The sequence below is a fragment of the Capricornis sumatraensis genome, chromosome 17, assembly GCF_032405125.1.
Source record: "Capricornis sumatraensis isolate serow.1 chromosome 17, serow.2, whole genome shotgun sequence".
Lineage (NCBI taxonomy): Eukaryota > Metazoa > Chordata > Mammalia > Artiodactyla > Bovidae > Capricornis > Capricornis sumatraensis.
In genome coordinates, this window is record NC_091085.1 from 22,888,242 (window position 1) to 22,908,137 (window position 19,896).

The following is a 19,896-nucleotide window of genomic DNA, read 5'->3' on the forward strand; positions in this document are numbered from 1 at the left end:
TTGTAATTTTTCGAATGAACTTGTCAATATATACAAAAATCCTTGCTGGGATTTTAACTGGTATTGCCTTAAAGCTGTAGATCAATATAGGAAGACTTGACATCTTAATAAATTTGTTTCAATATATGAAGACAGTATGTCTCACCATTTATTTAGAACTTTTTAAATTTCTTGCATCAACATCTGTCATTTTCAGCATATAGATCCTGTATATTTTTGGTAGATCGATACCTAAGGATAGATTTGTTCTGGACTTACTATAAATGAGTAATACACTTTCTAAAAAATTTCAGTTCCTAATTATTCATTGTTATTATTTGTATGCCGACCTTTTGTCCTGTGAAACTTCGTAGTTTCAATGTCACTTCTGTTTTTGAAACTTTCATAGTGTTATTCATACCTGTTCTTCAAGTTTGTCACCCAGATGACAGTCTGGGACCTGGGGGTAGTGTAGTCCATAGATTATTTCTCAAAGTGTCTCTTACATGATTTAGATCCAATGCACAGCTTGAGGTAGGCCCAGAAATTCTTGAAAAATATTAAGGTGTACCTTCCTAAGCTCCCTCCTCTCTGCACTCTCTCTGGCACGTCCGCATTTCCTGTCGCTTCCCTGAAAGCGAAGGATCAAAAGATTCTTTATCCAGAAAGCTGGGGTTTGATGTTCACTTCTCCGCCATGCAACTACACCCTCTTCTGAGGCCAAGACCGAGGGGACAACAGGGAGAGACAGACAGTAAAGGACATTCGCCCCATCCCCTTGGGATCACAGCTCCAGTCAGAGAGGAAAGCTTCCTTTTCTCATCATTTTAGGCTCCTGCACCTCCTCCTACCTGTCATTTTTGTTGCTGCCACCACTGGATTGTTTGGAGGCTAAGATCCAAGAGAGTAGAGACAGGAAAAGTGATTTCATCACTCTTCTGAATTTTAGGAGACCTCTTTTCTGTTCTTTGAGCCAGACTAGAGAGCTTCTCCTGGAGCTTTCTTTGTGTATGCCATGACCATCTCTGGGCTTGGAGCTGTGTCAAGTCTAGATCATGAGATATGATAGGGAAAAAAGTGGTAAATTAACTTCTGGGTCAGTGGTATTTAAAATTCTGATCTTCTTCCCCAGTGTGCCTGGCACTGTTTACTTTGAGTCCTCAAATAGCTGCTCTGTGCAGTCTGTCCAGGTTTTATAGCTTCATCCAGTGGGTGCAAGAGTATGGCGTGTGCTTCTTCCATCTTACTTGCAACATCTTATCTACCAAAGAGCAGATGATGGTGACCTGTCAACTTGAATGTGGCTTTGGTTGCCTGGGAATCCTGACAAGGACATTTGCAAGATGACAAGGTGATGTCTCACCTTGCTGATGAGGTATTTATTGCATTTAAAGAGATGGCGATTTCTAAAATTTAAAGAAATAGTTTATGCTTTACATCTAGCATTGAATCAAGTTTCCAAATACAACTCACTATATATTGATATATATGTATATATTTTTAATAGAGTCATGAGGAGAGAACTATTTCTTTAGCTTATTTGTACTGAGGCAGTTATTCATATTTGGATAGTACTGTTTAGAGGAGTAAAGAGGAATTTACAAGCCAAATAGTCTGAAAAACTGATAGTCAAAGTATCTGTGATGTGCTCTTGGAACTTTGTGGCCCAGATAAGTATAACAATTGTACTCATTACCATACATGAAAGCAATTTTGGGGGCCATGCTGTGTGGTTTGTGGGACCCTTGTTCCCTGACCAGAGATAGAACCTGTCCCGACAATGATAATGTCAAGTCCTAATCATTGGACTACCAGGGAATTCCCACAAAAGCATTTTTATATTTAAACTTAAGATCTTTTACTTTGGGACACATAAATCTTGTGAGATAAGTAGGATGGTTTACTACCTTCATATTTTATAGCTCATAAATCTTAATAGAGGCTGAATTGCCCACTCATGATCACATAGTTGCTTAAAGAGCCAACATTTTAACCAAGGACTCTATCACTCAGATCACTGTGCTTTTCACTAAGATCATACTCCGTCATTTACTGGTGTGTGATGACATGGTTCAGTTTAAACCAAAAATACTGAGCCGTCCATAACCCTGGAAAAGTTTTGAAAAACAGTCTACACTTCAAACTCTCTGGGTAGACGTAGGTCAATATCTAAGGAATTTTGGCAAAGAAAATAAAATAGTGATAGCAGGTCTTTAAGAGGAAAACCATTGGTCAATATCTAAAGAATTTTGGCAGAGAAAATAAAATAGTGATAGCAGGTCTTTAAGAAGAAAGCCTGACATGAACACGAGGGAAGAGAAAGATTCTGGAAGATGGCAAGTAGGTCCTTCAAGTGAAATGAAAGAAATTTGGTGAAACTCATTAAGGTGTTGCCACTGGAAGGGACCAAAAAAAAACAAAAAAAAAACAAAACGGTATTCTAGGGGAAGAATCAGTAGGGTGTAGTGACTTACTGGGTGGTAGGAACAAAGCACTGGTAGAAATGGAATGTTCTGTGGTTTTGGCCTTTGGCGAATGATTCACTACTGATGTGAGTTGGGGTTTGGGAAGAGGATGAGTTAGACTGCAAGCTTATAGAATGTAAGCTTCTATCAGGACACAAAGAATTTGGAGTTTTAGAACAGGAAACCAAGTAAGAATAGGACCTATAGAATTGTGGTAGAGCCTCAAAGATAGGATAATTGCATCCCATAATAATGGATGAAATTTCTGGAGATAAGCTTATAATGCGAAAAGAGAAGAAAACAGAAGACTAAAGCTTAAAGGGCACTCAGCGCAGGCGGTACCAAGGGAACATTTCATGCAAAGATGGGCTCGATAAAGGACAGAAATGGTATGGACCTAACAGAAGCAGAAGATATTAAGAAGAGGTGGCAAGAATACACAGAAGAACTGTACCAAAAAGATCTTCACAACCAAGATAATCACGATGGTGTGATCACTCATCTAGAGCCGGACATCCTGGAATGTGAAGTCAAGTGGGCCTTAGAAAGCATCACTACGAACAAAGCTAGTGGAGGTGATGGAATTCCAGTGGAGCTATTTCAAATCCGGAAAGATGATGCTGTGAAAGTGCTGCACTCAATATGCCAGCAAATATGGAAAACTCAGCAGTGGCCACAGGACTGGAAAAGGTCAGTTTTCATTCCAATCCCAAAGAAAGGCAATGCCAAAGAATGCTAAAACTACCGCACAGTTGCACTCATCTCACATGCTAGTAAAGTAATGCTCAAAATTCTCCAAGCCAGGCTTCAGCAATATGTGAACTATGAACTTCCAGATGTTCAAGCTGGTTTTAGAAAAGGCAGAGGAACCAGAGATCAAATTGCCAACATCTGCTGGATCACGGAAAAAGCAAGAGAGTTCCAGAAAAAGATCTATTTCTGCTTTATTGACTATGCCAAAGCCTTTGACTGTGTGGATCACAAGAAACTGTAGAAAATTCTGAGAGAGATGGGAATACCAGACCACCTAACCTGCCTCTTGAGAAATCTGTATGCAGGTCAGGAAGCAATAATTAGAACTGGACATGGAACAACAGACTGGTTCCAAATAGGAAAAGGAGTATGTCAAGGCTGTATATTGTCACCCTGCTTATTTAACTTCTATGCAGAATACATCATGAGAAACGCTGGACTGGAAGAAACACAAGCTGGAATCAGGATTGCCGGGAGAAATATCAATAACCTCAGATATGCAGATGACACCATCCTTATGGCAGATAGTGAAGAGGAGCTAAAAATCCTGTTGATGAAAGTGAAAGAGGAGAGTGAAAATTTGGCTTAAAGCTCAACATTCAGAAAATGAAGATCATGGCATCCGGTCCCATCACTTCATGGGAAATAGATGGGGAAACAGTGGAAACAGTGTCAGACTTTATTTTTGGGGGCTCCAAAATCACTGCAGATGGTGACTGCAGCCATGAAATTAAAAGACGCTTACTCCTTGGAAGAAAAGTTGTGACCAACCTAGATAGCATATTCAAAAGCAGAGACATTACTTTGCTGACTAAGGTCTGTCTAGTCAAGGCTATGGTTTTTCCTGTGGTCATGTATGGATGTGAGAGTTAGACTGTGAAGAAGGCTGAGCACTGAAGAATTGATGCTTTTGAACTGTGGTGTTGGAGAAGACTCTTGAGAGTCCCTTGGAGATCCAAGCAGTCTATTCTGAAGGAGATCAGCCCTGGGATTTCTTTGGAGGGAATGATGCTGAAGCTGAAACTCCAGTACTTTGGCCACCTCATGTGACGAGTTGACTCATTGGAAAAGACTCTGATGCTGGGAGGGATTGGGGGCAGGAGGAGAAGAGGACGACAGAAGATGAGATGGCTGCATGGCATCACTGACTCTATGGATGTGAGTCTGAGTGAACTCCAGGAGTTGGTGATGGATAGGGAGGCCTGGCGTGCTGCGATTCATGGGGTCGCAAAGAGTTGGACACGACTGAGCGACTGAACTGAACTGAAAGCTTAAAGTGTGTAAGCTATGATATTAAGAATCACTGAAAAGTTTTGAGTATTCACCTGTAAGTACTATATGGCTTCTGAAATGTGTGCAGTTCATCCAGAAGAGAGGTGTGTTTAGTCATACATACTTAAGTAGAATTCTCACTTCTCTGAGGCCCAGTGCATTCTCTATAGTCTGAGTCCACTCACTCGCTAACTCCATTTGTTTACTTACGGCCTTTGCTTGTTTTTCTGTCCAGGTGAGATTTTCATTGCCCAGTTATATGTCCAGCTGGATTAAATGCAGGCATGTCTCCCAGATGATGATTCCTGTGCTTAGTCCCAAGACTACTTTATATTCACAGAGATTGACAGTGCTCATGATGGTTTTCCCCTGGATGTTTACAGAGTCATTTGTATCTCTGTTGCATTTCCAAAATAGAGGAGTTATTGGCATGTTGCTGTTTAATATTTCCATAGTATTATTTTTTTCTTTTTGCTTTGCTAAGGATGGTACAATAGGTGATAAAGAAGTTTAGAGGAAAAATGTCATTAAATTTTCTTTTCTTAGAAAACTGTTTCACACTCCTTTTCCTTCCATCTTCTAAAATGTTTATATGCTTCAGCATGTGAGGTTGAATATTTCATTAGGCAGCATTAGGGGAGTTATTTTAAATGTTAGCCACTAATGCATTAAGCATGAAAAACTAAGTGATAAGGAAGTATATTTTGCTTTGCTGAAAATTTCCCCTTCTCTGTCTTCCATCTTGTTGGCATGGTTAAATATTTAAGTGTATTTGCTGAAAAAAATAGGAACTTGATGTTGTGATTGAAATAATGTAGCTGACATGAACTATTCATCTTTTGCTTCTCTTATAGCTCTCTGCATTAAGCAGTGGTAATGACCTGGCAAGAGGCTGAAAATATAGATTGAGATATTTATTAGTGCATCTTGTTCTTATGACCATATAAATTGCTAGGAAAGTGAATGAAAATTGCTTTTGTTTCTTAGTTTTAGTGAAATTTGTATCTTTGTGGAAATGCCAAGATGCAGTGTCATAAAGGCAGTGAAATATATATGGACACATTGAATACTGGCTTCTGTCCTGGCACAGACTGTAAAGAACACGGGTGCAATGCAGGAGACCCGGGTTGGATCCCTGGGTCAGAAAGATTCCCCTGGATAAGGAAATGGCTGCCCACTCCAATATTCTTGTCTAGGAAATCTCGTAGACAAAAGAGCCTGATGGACTGCAGTCCATGGAGTTGCAAAAAGAGTTGGACATGACTGAATGACTAACACACAGTATAAGAAAAACTCATCCTTGTATTTGGCTAGAAGTGTTGTTACTTTCTAGGTTTGGTATGCATTTTGTTTGCTTCTTTTGTTTTGAGGAAATGTTGGAAGGGAAGGTGGAGAGTGAGGAGGAGAGGCTAGGATTTGCCTGAGATTTTCCCCAAGGCTGTATCAGCCCATGATAGCCTATAATGGGATCACATGATGGAGTTCCAGCCACTTTAGGGCATGACACTCTAGTGCTGATATAATAGCTCTCAACGGACAATTATTTTTTTTTTGTAGTAACGGAAACTGAAATTCAGAGAGCTAAGTGATAATGTTGTATGTCACATAGCTAATGATCAACTGAGCTGGAAAGAGGTCTTTGGTTTCTTGACTCCTAGCCTAGAATATATAGGTTCTTCAATGTATCTGGAGAAGGCAATGGCACCCCACTCTAGTACTCTTGCCTGGAGAATCCCATGGACAGAGGAGTATCTCCCATGCAGATAGGATAAATTTCCATTAGATAAAATTCAGTAGAATTTTTGTGATGAATAATGGTTAAGTAGTTATTAGAGGGGCTTCCCAGGTGGCTCAGATGGTAAAGAATCCTCCTGCAGTGCAGGAGACCTGGGTTCAATCCTTGGGTTGGGAAGATCCCCTGGAGGAGGGCATGGCAACCCACTCCAGTATTTTTGCCTGAAAAATCCCATGGACAGAGGAGCCTGGCAGGCTATGGTCCATAGGGTAGCAAGGAGTTGGACACAACTGAAGCGACTTAGCATGCACACATGCCCACAATTATTAGTAGCCTCCTAAACCTAATGAGTGATAAATTGAAAGCATCATTAATCACTTAAAAATGAATTTTTTCTTTTTTTTTTTTTAAATTGCTTTTGAAACAGCCTTTGGAAACATGAGATAGGTATTTTGATTGTGATTTGCCTGATTGAAGAGAAGTGTTGAATATCCGTGCTCTGTGGGTAGTAAATTGTTACAGGATAAATAAAAAACTGCCTCTACTTTTCACATTGCAGTTCACTGACAGGATGACCCTTGCTTTTTGGTATCTTGAGTTCAGCTCTTCAGTTTATAACCTAGATTCACCACTCTGTCTCCCATAAATCTCAGATGAAGAAGCCTGCTTTAAAGTACTCAGAGATTTTTATCCAAAATGAAAAAAAAGTTTTAGAATCCCTCAAGAATTCCTTAATCTAAAATGACACAGAAACACAGCGAGCAAATGCTATAGCGAAGAATGGCTAGCTTCCCCAACAGACTAGCTCAACCTAGGGTTGCCATGAACACTGAATTTATAAAAAGCTAACACAATAACTGTGATGCTCCAAAAATAGCAAAGAGCAATAAAACAAAGCATGGTTATACGAGATATGCCTGTATTTAAAAAGTAAACAGATACATTTTAAAGGGACTACATCACCTGCACAATGGACATGGGTTTGGGTGGACTCTGGGAGTTGGTGATGGACAGGGAGGCCTAGCATACTGCGGTTCATGGGGTCGCAAAGAGTTGGACACGACTGACTGACTGAACTGAACTGAACTGAAATATAGCTACAGTTCAGAAGCTTATTCCCATAAGCCCTTGGTGTGTTGCTTCTTCATCTAACTTTAGCACTTTGAAAGGTTCAGTTGCATTGTAATTGGTATGAACTTGTATTCTTTTGCACTACTAGGAATGTAAACTTTATAATGTCATCTGTCATTACGAAGTCCTTGTATCTCTAATGAACACTTAAGACACTCTTGAGATGCATGTGGCAAGAAATCCTATAATCTTTTAATACAGTCTTTGATGCTCATTTTAGTAAAATTCTGAATTGAATTCAATTCTATTCAGAAATTTTACTAAGATAGGCATCGAAGACTATATTAAAAAATTATAGTATTTCTTGCTACAGGCATGGAGAAGGAAATGGCAACCCATTCCAGTATTCTTGCCTGGGAAATCCCATGGAGGAAATCCCAGAGGAGCCTGGAAGGCTACAGTCCATGGGGTCACAAAAGAATCAGACAGGACTTAGTGACTAAACAACAACAAAGACATTAATGACAATAGCAACTTTGTTGATACTTCTACTACTGCTGCTGGGATGAAGAGAGGGAGAAGGAAGAAGCACCTGTCTTGTGTGAGTCATCATGCTGAGAACTTCACATAAGTCATTGTAATAAAATTATCATCTCCATTTTACAGTTTCGCATGGTTCAGTTCCTTGTCCAAGGTCATGAAGCTGGCAGATAACTCAGACTCCTGAGTTCAGACTTTCACCTGTTATTGCAAATATTGGTTTGTTACTCAGTGCTGGGAATGGGGCTGTAAGAAGTCTGGCCTCTTTTTCGAATCACTGTGACATTATTTAGTTTAGTTCAGTGAAAAAAATTCAGAAAGTTATACACAAGCTTTGTATACCTAGAAATTAGGCAGTTTGCTTAAGCAAAATGGACTGCAGCCCACCAGGCTCCTCCATCCATGGGATTTTCCAGGCAAGAGTACTGGAGTGGGGTGCCATTGCCTTCTCTATGGGAAGAAAAAGGTGTCTTTAATTGTTATTGATTATCAAATTGTAGGGAGGAGGAGTCTGCAGATTTCCAGATGAAACTATGAACAGTACCAGGGCTTTTATTAAATTCTTTATTTAACTATCAGATACTGAATAATTGGACAGAGATATGTCACATTCATGATTTATAAGTTATTATATAATTTTCAAGTGGGAAAATGGTATAATTAATTGTTAAAATTATCTCAGAATTTGAGTTTAGTTTTTTTTTTTACAGTATCATAGATAATACTGCCATCTGCATACACATCTCTATGATAAATACTTAAGTTTTCTATATTAATTAAAATAATTGAGTTAATATTATGATTTACACTGAAATCACCAAGAAGCATTTTATTTTACATTTAATAGGAACCTTAATGCACTATTTAAGTAAATCACTTTTAATTTTCTATGTACATAATCTTTATTTTATTACATTATTGCATTCCCTATGTATAGGTCTCTAGAATTTTTCTAATTTGGTTTTCTTACAAGCATAATTCAAAAGGTGTGTTTAAATTTGTACTCTATATATTTTGAGAAAAAACTTTTTATGATCTGGTAAAAATTGGATTTCCTTTTCACCTAACTTATTCAATGGCACACCACTCCAGTATTCTTGCCTGGAAAATCCCATGGACAGAAGGCTGCAGTCCATGGGGTCGCTGAGGGTCAGACACGACTGAGTGACTTCACTTTTACTTTTCACTTTCATGCATTGGAGAAGGAAATGGCAACCCACTTCAGTGTTCTTGCCTGGAGAATCCCAGGGACAGGGAATCCTGGTGGGTTGCCGTCTATGAGGTCACACAGAGTCAGACACGACTGAAGTGACTTAGCAGCAGCAGCATTCATTTTAATGAACATTTTAGTGAACTATTTTTACTAATCTTCCTATTCCTCTTCTGACACCTCTAATAATAAAATTGTGACATTTTGAAGGAATTGGTTGAAATATACCATTTATATTCAGATTAAAATTTAAAATAAAAATTTTAAATGACTAAATAAAGAAAATGAAGGATTAGGTAGCTAACTTTAGTCAGTTAGGCTTGAGAGAAGCCACAGCCACACCCCACCAATGGATGACTTAACTGCCTATCTTCCAAATAAGTTGAAAGGGAAGAGCATCATTATGTCTTACAGTGTTCCCATGATATGCCATCATTTATTCTGTATATTTTATTGCCCAGAAAATAAATTTGAGACTCTTAAAGGATTGTTGTTATTAACTTTGTTTTCATTATTGATGTTAACCATAAAATTTGTGTAACAGTGATTATGATGAAAATCTTAATATAAATTTTCATTAAGTGGAGAAGACTACTTTAAGTCAACAGACTTAAAGAGGATACAAACCTTGGTTTCTGGTTTTGCCACTTTGTTTCCGTGAATGAGTCTATCTTCTTGAGTCTCAGCTTCTTTATCGGAAAAAGTAATGGTTATCTTAAATGACTTCAGTGGTTAATTTCTGCTCTGTATGTACTATAACTTTCTGATGTTTGCTAGGAGAGAATCATCTTTAACTGATCTCTGAGAAAGAAAAATGACATTTAGAAAAAGGCATAAAGTCAGAGTTTATAGCCAATTGCTGGGTCATAGAGGAATATAAGGTTATTTTTACTCTTTTCTGTTTTATTCAGATGTAGTGTCTGTAATTGGAGAAGGCAATGGCACCCCACTCCAGTACTCTTGCCTGGAAAATCCCACGGATGGAGGAGCCTGGTGGGCTGCAGTCCATGGGGTCGCTAAGAGTCGGACACGACTGAGCGACTTCACTTTCACTTTTCACTTTCATGCATTGGAGAAGGAAATGGCAACCCACTCCAGTGTTCTTGCTTGGAGAATCCCAGGGACGGGGGAGCCTGGTGGGCTGCCGTCTATGGGGTCGCACAGAGTCGGACACGACTGAAGTGGCTTAGCAGTAGCAGTGTCTGTAATAGATGTGGACAGTATCCCATGAGATTGGTACAGAGGAGACATGACCGATGCTGCTGTAGGGGACATGGGGTTATCCAATGGAGCATGAATCCATAGTCTTGGCTACTCCTGAAAGCCTCGAGGTGATTTTACCTTCATGAGGTAGCTTGTGACAGTCAATGCACTTACCATGCTTAATTTTCTTTGGAAATTAAAAACAGCACCAACATGATGTATAGGTTTTGATGTCTAAAAAGCAGATTTGTTCATTGCAACCGATGCAGGTAAAAAGCAGTGCTGGTGGTTTTCAGAAACAAACATATTTGGATATACTTTCTGGAAAGAGAAGAGTCTTACCTTTCATTCATTTCATTTATTTTTGTTTGCAGAACGTCAGATGGTGGCAAAGTTGTTGGCACCATAGAAGTCAGTGTTGTGAAGATGGGGGAGATTGAGGATGGGGAAGCCGACAACATCACGACAGATGTGCAGGGACAAAAGGTAGGGTCCCAGCCAGCTCACTGCACAAATTAAATTAGAAACGATCAGCTCTGCCAGCTGCCTGGATCACCATCACCTCTGTGGGGTATGAAATCTCATTATTCAAAAGCTAAATGAGAAATCAGCTTTGGAATGGGAGTGCCTTAAGTGTGTCTCATCCTCACAACCCAGACGGCCTGTGTGCATGACACTATGCAAAGCCACGCACCCTTCAAAACACCTTTCTCTCCGCAGCTGGCTCTCTGTGTTGGCACAGCCTCTTCTCAGTTAGAACAAAAGTATTGATCGCTGTTATATTCTGCAGTAATTAGCCCTATGTGAGATGCACAGAACGTTCTGGGAGGCCTATTGCCAAAAGTAACCACTTCTCTGCTCTCAAAATTCTCTTTGGAAAGCGATACAGTTTGAGTTTGGGTTTTGTTTTCATGTGAAGGAGGACAGATTGAACAACTCTGTGCCTTAGGAAATTATGGAGAAAGAAGCAGGAAGTGGTAAATGGGCTGAGGGATGGGCGGGAGGACCGTAGAGGGGAGAGGCAGTGCCAGCTTCCTTGAAGTCCAGAATAAAAGCCCCAATATTGTCAGTATCCAGGATTTTTATTTCCTTTCTACTCTCTTTTCTTTAAATAGAGAGACAAAATTATTAGTCTAAAGTTCTGATTTAGGAAGGGTGTTACCTATCTCACTGAGGGACAGGGTATCGAGTTATAAACTAATAGTTTTCTCCCCCCCCTCAGGGAAATGAATTTGTTTATATATTAGAATGTCTGCCTTTTCATAAATGAGCATTTTTTAATAACATGATCCATTGTGACCTATTTTCTGACTTAGTGTCCCTTATCTGGGAGCGCATTTTAATTTTTGGTGCAGAGGAAACATCTAAACATCTCTAGTATGAGAGAGACAGTACTTATCTAGCACTTAACAAATCGTTAACACTACAAAAAAATCTAAACTGACTTTCAAAAAAAAATGTTGTTCTTAGTCTGCATAGGCTAGGGTCTTACCACTTCCCCAAGCCTTGTTCTTCTCTGTTCCGTACTCTCCCTCAGAATGTATTCCAGGTCATGAACATATTTCAGTGAGGTCCAATGTTTGAATCAGGTTGCTGGCAAATGGCAGGGCCATGTTGGAGTTATGCAGCAGACCATCTTAAGAGTCCTGTCTTAAGGCTAAGGTTCTGTCATGCAACCCTTGTTAACTCTGGACTTCTATGTAAGACTCCTATTAGTCACCACCACGTGGATGCTTGTGCGCGTCAAGATTAGAGAGGGAGGGTTTGTAGGTTAAGAAGGTAGGGAGGGTGTGGGGGGGACAGGATGAACTAAAGGCAGAAATAGGCAGATAATCGTGCCTGAACCCATGGAGACCAGGAGCTAAAACACTTCCCATTTCAAAGTAAGCCTGCTTTCCATTTTCCTAACCTATTACCAGACACCTCCTAACCTATTACCAGACACCTCTATTTTTTCCCAAAGCTGGCTCACCCCTTGACTCCTTTACAATGTTGCTATTATGGCATAGCACAAATTGAGTCATGTTCTTTTCATAAATAGAGAACCTGATACTCAGGAATATGCCCCACTAATGTTTCTGATTTAGTAATATGAACTTAAAAAAAATGACTTAACTGAGCTGTTCCAGAAATAGGTGGCAGTGTCAGCACGTACCGTGTAGTTGTCATAAGTGGGCTAAGATGCTAACCACATCAAGCTGGTTTTAGCTTTATCCTATCTGCGTTCTTGACCTTTTGCAAAGTTTTTTATAAAGCTACTATAAACTCTGCTGGCAATCCCTAGGAATGGTCATGAACAGCATGTCATAAGGTCTACTCTGCAAGATATTTAGAAGAGTTATGTGGAAAGAACTTTATCTCAGTGTGTTTCAAAGTGTGGTCAGAATCATCACAGTGCTTGTTAGAAATTCAAATATGAGAACCCTTTTGCAGACTTGCTAAATCAAAATCTCTATGAAATGTGTTAACGTGGTCTGTTACTAATAGTGATTTAAATCTTGAAGTTAGTCAATGACTGAAATATATGAAAAGACAAAGTAACTGAGATTGAGGTTATCCTAAAACCACATCCTTCTCACTGGTTTGCACAAATGCGGGAGAAGAAACGGAACAACTCTTTGTACCATATTCGTGTACTGAGTGGCACATGTTATCCCTTATATATGCTGAGCAGTAAAAAAATTAGTACCTATAGGAACCTGCTTGGGCTGCTGTGATGAAATACCATAGATTAAATGACTTAAACAACGGAAATGTATTTCTGAAATGCTACTGAGTCCTGGATCACAGTGCCAGATGATTCAGTTCCTGGTGAATCCTCTCTTCCTGGCTTGCAGATTTCTTGCTGTGTCCTCACAAGGCTTTTCCATGGTGCACATGCATAGAGGGAAAGAGGGAACTCTGGTGCCTCCTCCTCTTCTTGTTCAGGATACGAGCTGTAGCATCAAGGTCCTACTCTTGTGACCTCACTTAACCAATTCCACCAAGTTCTTATCTCCAAATACAGTGAAACACTGCGACTTCAACATATGAATTCCGAGGAATGTGATTGAGTTCATAATAGTACCTCTGATATAAAATACTACATTTTAATCTTGAATCATACCCAACAACCAGAGCATGGGCTACAATTATAAATGAAAATCCAAGCTCTTTCCTCTCACATATGTTTCCTTCTTTCCTAAAACCATATTATTATGTTTTTTTGTTTGTTTTTGTTTCTTTAATCAAAGACTGTGCATAGGGTCCTTCACCATATTATACTGACTCAAACTTCTATCTGATACACAAAAACACAGAAATAGAACACAAAGTGTTAAAATGACAGAACAGTAGAAAGAAAAATTCACAAAAGAAGTACTAACATTGTCCTTTTACAAAGCTAACATGTAAGGTGAAAAACATTGTGTATAAAATTTTTTTTTTTAATTTTGGGTTATGTTTTAATCCTTTGTTCCTCTTATACTTATAATCAATACGGCAGTAAATCCTGTTCATTTTGACTTCTAAGTAAATTCAGAATCTGACAACTCATGACCCCTTAAGGCACTGTGACCTACATTGTCTGTCACCTGGATTTTTGCAGTACAGTAAGTGCTCTAGATATGAACAGGTTCCATTCTGAGAGCACATCCATATGTCCAGTTTTTCATACATCCAACAAAGTTAGCCTAGGTACCCAACTAACACAGTCGGCTATGTAGTAATGTACTGTAATCAGCTTATAATACTTTCTACACAAATAATACATAAACAAACACGAACATAAAATAAGGAAAACATTTTTAATCTTGCAATACAGTACCTTGGAAAATGCAGTAGTACTGTACAACGGCTGGCATAGGAGGGCTGGCATCGAGTGAACAGGCAAGAAGAGTTACTGATTGGAGGAGCAAGAGGAGGTGGGAGACGGTAGAGCTGAAGGATCATCAGCAATGAGACAGAGGGCAGGCTGAGTTCCACTCATGCTTATGTTGATGGAACGAGTGTTTGCGTCTTTGAAAGTTCACACCTTGAAGGTTCATAGTTAGGGGACTTACTGTAGTCTCTTGCACGTCTCCCTGACTCCCTCCAGCCTCCTTCCCTGCCATCCTCACCACCGTCATAGTCTGTTCTCAGCACAGAACTTCCTAAAATGTAATACAGAATGTGTCATTCCTCAGATGGCCTCTCAGCTCCCAGAAGACCGACTGAGCTGCAAGGGAAGCCCCAGTAAATCCAAATCCTCACTTAAAGTCCTTCAAGTGTTGGTCCCCTTCCCCTTCACATCCTTTTCTGCTCCTCAGTTTTGTGCATTTTGATCCAGCCACATTATCTTCTTCGCTGCTCCTTAAACATCCCAGATATATTTCCAACTTGGGTCCATGAACTTTGTTATTCAGTCTGTCCATGTAGCATTTTCCCCAATATCTGTGCTCCACTCCTTCACTTCCTCTGGTCTTTATACAAAATCACTTTCTTACCAAAGCCTTCTCTGCCACCATATCTAAAACTGCAGTGCCTGCCGGAAACACCCTCTCTTCTCTGAGTTATTTTGTCTTTAGCACTTATTGCTGTCCAACCTTATAAGTGAGTGAAGTCGCCCAGTCGTGTCCGACTCTTTGCGACCCCGGGGACTGTAGCCTACCATGCTCCTCTGTCCATGGGATTTTCCAGGCAAGAGTACTGGAGTGGGTTTCCATTTCCTTCTCCAGGAGATCTTCCCAACCCAGGGATCGAACCTGGGTCTCCCACATTGTAGGCAGACGCTTTACCATTTGTACTACCTATCTCATGTATTGTTTATTTCCTTCACTTGAGTTAAACTTCCTGAGAGAAAGGTGTTTGTTTTGTTCTCTTTTCTACCCTCAGTGCCCAGAACTGAGCCTGACAGAAGGAAACTGAATCAATGAATAAATGACATCAATATTACTTTGAAGAAATTAAATCCAAAATTGTCTCCTAGATGGGAAAATATTTGGCTATATAGCATTGTACAAGGACTTCGCCAGTGGCTCAACCGTAAAGAATCTGCCTGTAGTGCAGGAGCCACAGGAGAGGCAGGCTCATCCCTGGGCTGGGAAGATCCCCTGGAGGAGGGCCTGGCAACCCACTCCAGTATTCTTGCCTGGAGAATCCTGTGGACAGAGGAGCCTGGTTGGTTACAGTCCATGGAGTCGCAAAGAGTCGGAGACGACTAAGTGACTGAGCACACTCGCACATTCATCAATGAACCAAGTAGGCACAGATGCCACCTTCCTGTGAAGTGACAATAAAAAAATAAGCAACATATTGTTGATCAGATGGTGCTATTTGTTATAGGGAGAAAAGGACTAGAGAGTCCTAGGCTGTGGCCATTTTACACTGGATGGTCAACTATAGATTCACTAGTAATATGATATTTGATCTGAAACGTGCAGGAAATAAGGAATAAGAACTGTGGATTTCCGAAAAGAGAAAGAATTATAGGTAGAGTGAGCAGCAAAAGCAGAGGGCCTAAGATGGCAGGATGCTCCTTGTGTTGAAGGAACAGCAAGAAGGTCAGTGTGACTAGAATTGAGAGGTCAAGGAGGAGAGTGATAGGAGTTGAGGACAGAGATTCATGAAGCAGGGAAGACAGACTGTGTACTTCCTTGAAGCCCATTAGACTCTGAGCTACGTGTAAAGACAGTTGAGGAGACGAGTGTATAGGTGTGAAGTCTGATTCATATTTTAAGAGGACCTTCTGGCTGCTGTTTTGAGTAGAGCCTACCATGAGGCAAGGGCAGCAGAATGAAACCCAATTATTATGAAGATTCAGGGTAGAAATGCAGATGAGCTGAATCAGGGTGATGCTGATGGAGAAAGTGAATTGTAGCTGCATTCCAGGAGAAAAGGATAGCTAAAAGATAGAATTACCATTTTCTCAAAAACACTGAGAGAAGCAGGTGGAGGAAGACGGGAGATTTTGAGATGCTATTTGATATTTAAGTATATATGTATCTAAGCAGCTGGAGATTCAAGTCTGGAATTCAGGTGGGCTGTCCAAACTGGAGGTATGTATTTGTGAGTCACCTGATGATATTTGGATGGTGTTTAAGCCATGAGACTGAATGAGATCACAAAAGCATAGCTATTCTGTTTTACACTCTTGAAATTTATATTTATGTGGATCTTATCTACTGACATTTACTGTATTTGTAATTATACTATATATAATTCACTTATTTGACCTATATCTGTAGACCTTTATCATATTAGAAAGTCAAACAGGAAATGTTTAAAACAGAAGAGTATATAAGTACACATACTATTAGCTATCACGTGATTGGGTGATACAGTCTAGAAAATTCTATATGCTTATAAGAGAAAGAGAAGGAAACAGACAAATAATATTTTAGTATTAATTTGAAAATAAAGCTGTCTTTACCCTGTGCTAGATGCTACAAAGGATACAAAGACAAAAGTTATCAGGGGATTTCTCTGGTGGTCCAGTGGCTAACACTCTGAATTTCCAATGCAGAGGCCATGAGTTCGATCCCTGGTCAGGAAACTAAGATCCCACATACTGTATGGCTCAGCCAAAAAGTAAAATAAATTAAATGAATGTATCTTTAAAAAAAGTCACCAGGAATTTCCAGGAGACTCCAGAATAACTTTGAGAACTGTGATTGATGGAATAAATTAACAGATGTGAAAGTACTTAGCCATGAAGTGTTGGTCTTGATGGATTCATACAGAGCTTTACAATTATTGTTCACACAATATTGCTAATTTTCTCGGTCAATGCATATCAACACATATCAAATTGATATGTTAGCTTAGAGTCAAAATCATTTAGCTCCAAGAATTTTGCATATCTTATGTTTCTTTTGCTTGGCCACACTTACATTCAAAAGATACTTTTAAAATTATTAATCACAATCAATAGGGTTGTGGTGCTACATCTGGTACGAAAAGCATGTGATGTTTTGCTATTCCTGCTCAGAGTCACAAATGTAGAGTCATTACATTGCGAGCGCACACCATGCAAATGTGTAATGTTGCAAATATCCATCATCATAATAGCAATGAACAGTATAAATAGCTGAACCTTCTTAAGCACAATTTCCACCTCATTTCCATCCTTGCATTCTCTGTAGCAATTAGCACAGTGTAACAGCAACTCTAAGGTCAATGTAAAAAAATTTTTTTTAAATATAGCTTAAGGAAATAAATAAGGTTCTTGGCCTGGAGAACTTTCGATCTAAATAGTGACACAAAGTGTACACTTCAGGAAACAATTGAAGAAAGCAATAACCAGAGTCCAAATATGAAAACAGTAATTTGTTAAGTGCTTCTTACTTTCTGCTTATGTTCAATGGATTTAAATCTTGAGAGGATTCTGAATAGTAGAACTTTAAAATACAGTAACATTGCAAAATAAGAATATTAGTTTAAAATGTCCTCAATATCGATTTTCCAGTGTGGGTGGAAGATATAAATATATAAAAGTCATTTGTCTGTATTCATTTGGTGAAATGAAGCAGGCCTTTAGTTTCGAACGAGAAAGTTATCTTTGATTTCAAAGAGGCAGGACTGTCTCCATAAAAAGAAGCAGTTTCTCAGGATAATAGCCTGGTTTCTGGGAATTATGGACTTCTTCACTAAAAAGGTTTAATCTAAACCATCCCTATAAGTTATATTGTAGATGATGATATTCTTTTGGAAAGGAAGATGATTTAGAGCTGTGTACCTAGTTATTATGTGGAAGGATGTCAGGGATAAAGCATGAAAGCATTTGAGGACCAGTCTGAGAATACTGAATTTGATTGGACAGTAAATAACCGTTATACATTCTAGAACCAAATACTGATATGATGAATATAATATTTACCACAAATTACTTTAACAGCCCTATGTAGGCTGAAAGAAGTAGAGAAAATATTGTAAATAGGAGCAATAAAGAATTTTAAATGTGTCTAAGGATCCTTGCACATTGCTGTGGTGATTTGGAAAGTGCATATACAAAATACCTGTGGATTAAAAAAAGGAAACACCTCTGACTTCTGGTTAGTTGCAAAATGATCTAAAGAACACTAAATTTTAAGAATTCTTTGCAGTTATTCATTCTTTTAGTGGGATCTCAATATAAGCACTAAAAAATTTAGGAAAGCACATTTTTCTCCTTCTAGAAATTTCCTGAGTAATGTGATGAATGTTATGACAGAAGAATGAGTAGTGGACTTTAAAAGTACAGAAAGTAACATTTGAATCAATGTTTTAAATTGTTTGTGTGCCTTCTCTGTCATGAACAATGACCTCCGTGGCTGTGAATCTCAGAGCAGGACCAGTCCCTGGAGGGGGAAGGGAGGTGGGTTTCTGTGTCTCTCTCCGTCTCTCCTCTCTTCTGTCCAGAGCAGTGTCTGTTCTGTAAAGGATCATGAGCTGAATCTATTTTTCATGGGTTAATAGATCATCTATTATCTCTAGATTAGCTTGTATGTAAATTACTTATTCATAAACTGGACATCAGCTTATTTATAGAGTACCCTCATCCTTTATGAGCAAGTGTTTGTATCTTTTGCCAGAGACAAAAAAAGTCTCCTTCTGCATTGTGAAATTAGATGCTACAATATATTTTCTCCTTTATTTACAGTTGCCTTGATTTAAAAGCTAGAAAATAATTTGCTCTTTATTGATCCAAATTCGACCCACCCAGCTGACAGAAATACAAAGATATTCACCTTCTCACAGATGATTTGCTGTGATGGGAACCTATTCCTAGCATGTTAGGAAGAGTTCTTTTCTACAAAGAAAGTACAGATTTTCTCTCCTAAGAAGTCTTTAACTCGAACTGAAATGTAGTCTATATAATAAAGTCATATTGTATGTAAGTAAATAATTACAAGTTAATCTAGGTTTATCGTAAAGATACAGCTCAAACTAGTTTTTCAAAAATGTTTTGTTCAAAAGTTTTTGAAACTGTGTGCATGGCCACATGTTTTGCAAATAAGAAAATCTCATTCCTTATTTGATCATGTTCAAATATGTTTTCTTTCTTCTTTTTCCTTCCTAGTGTGCACTGGTTTGTGAATGTTCAGCCCCAGAAAGTGTGAGCAGAAAAGATAACCTACCTTTTTTGAATGCCGGTATGTACCTCAGTTTTGGAAACTTAAGTTCATTTCATGTGAACATACATTTTAATTTTCTAAGAAGTTGATACTGAACCTGGATACCATTCTCACAGAATCATTGTAAACATTTATTAAATATTGGTAATAATGGGAGTTAGCAGTGTAGGGGGAAACTTGACAATTCCATAAAAAATATATTTGTATAACTTGGCTAAAAGGCAAAACAAATTCCTTTTTTCTATTGGATCTTGTTTTATCTGAAATGAGACGTCATTTCAGATGATGGAGGAAGATGGAGGATGTATTAGAAATGTGAAGCTCGTAATTAGTTTGACTTTCTAATTCTAGAATTTAAAATAAAGTTGTTAAAACAGTATGTATATGGATTCAGTAGGAAAAGTTCATACATACATTTGTACATTCCAGTGTATGTGTGAATATATATATGTGCATATACATGTAGTGTTAATAATGCTAATATATTTGAACTTCAAGGAGGCACTGAACAGTGTGGTAAATGATGACTTTGACATCTGATACAGTTACAAACATGTGATAATATACATATATGTAAATCATGGAACTAACTTCTGA

The 19,896-nt window shown here is 38.7% G+C and overlaps 1 protein-coding gene across 5 annotated transcripts in view; it reads left to right on the forward strand.

The window, feature by feature from the left end:
- Positions 1 to 19,896, forward strand: part of INPP4B (inositol polyphosphate-4-phosphatase type II B) — a 423,416-nt gene that overhangs the window by 157,603 nt on the left and 245,917 nt on the right. For all 5 annotated transcript variants that reach the window (XM_068990082.1, XM_068990083.1, XM_068990085.1 and 2 more), the window contains exons 7-8: positions 10,603 to 10,714; positions 19,245 to 19,317. In XM_068990082.1, coding sequence (XP_068846183.1) covers positions 10,603 to 10,714; positions 19,245 to 19,317 — 185 coding nt within the window. The remainder of the gene's footprint in view (positions 1 to 10,602; positions 10,715 to 19,244; positions 19,318 to 19,896) is intronic.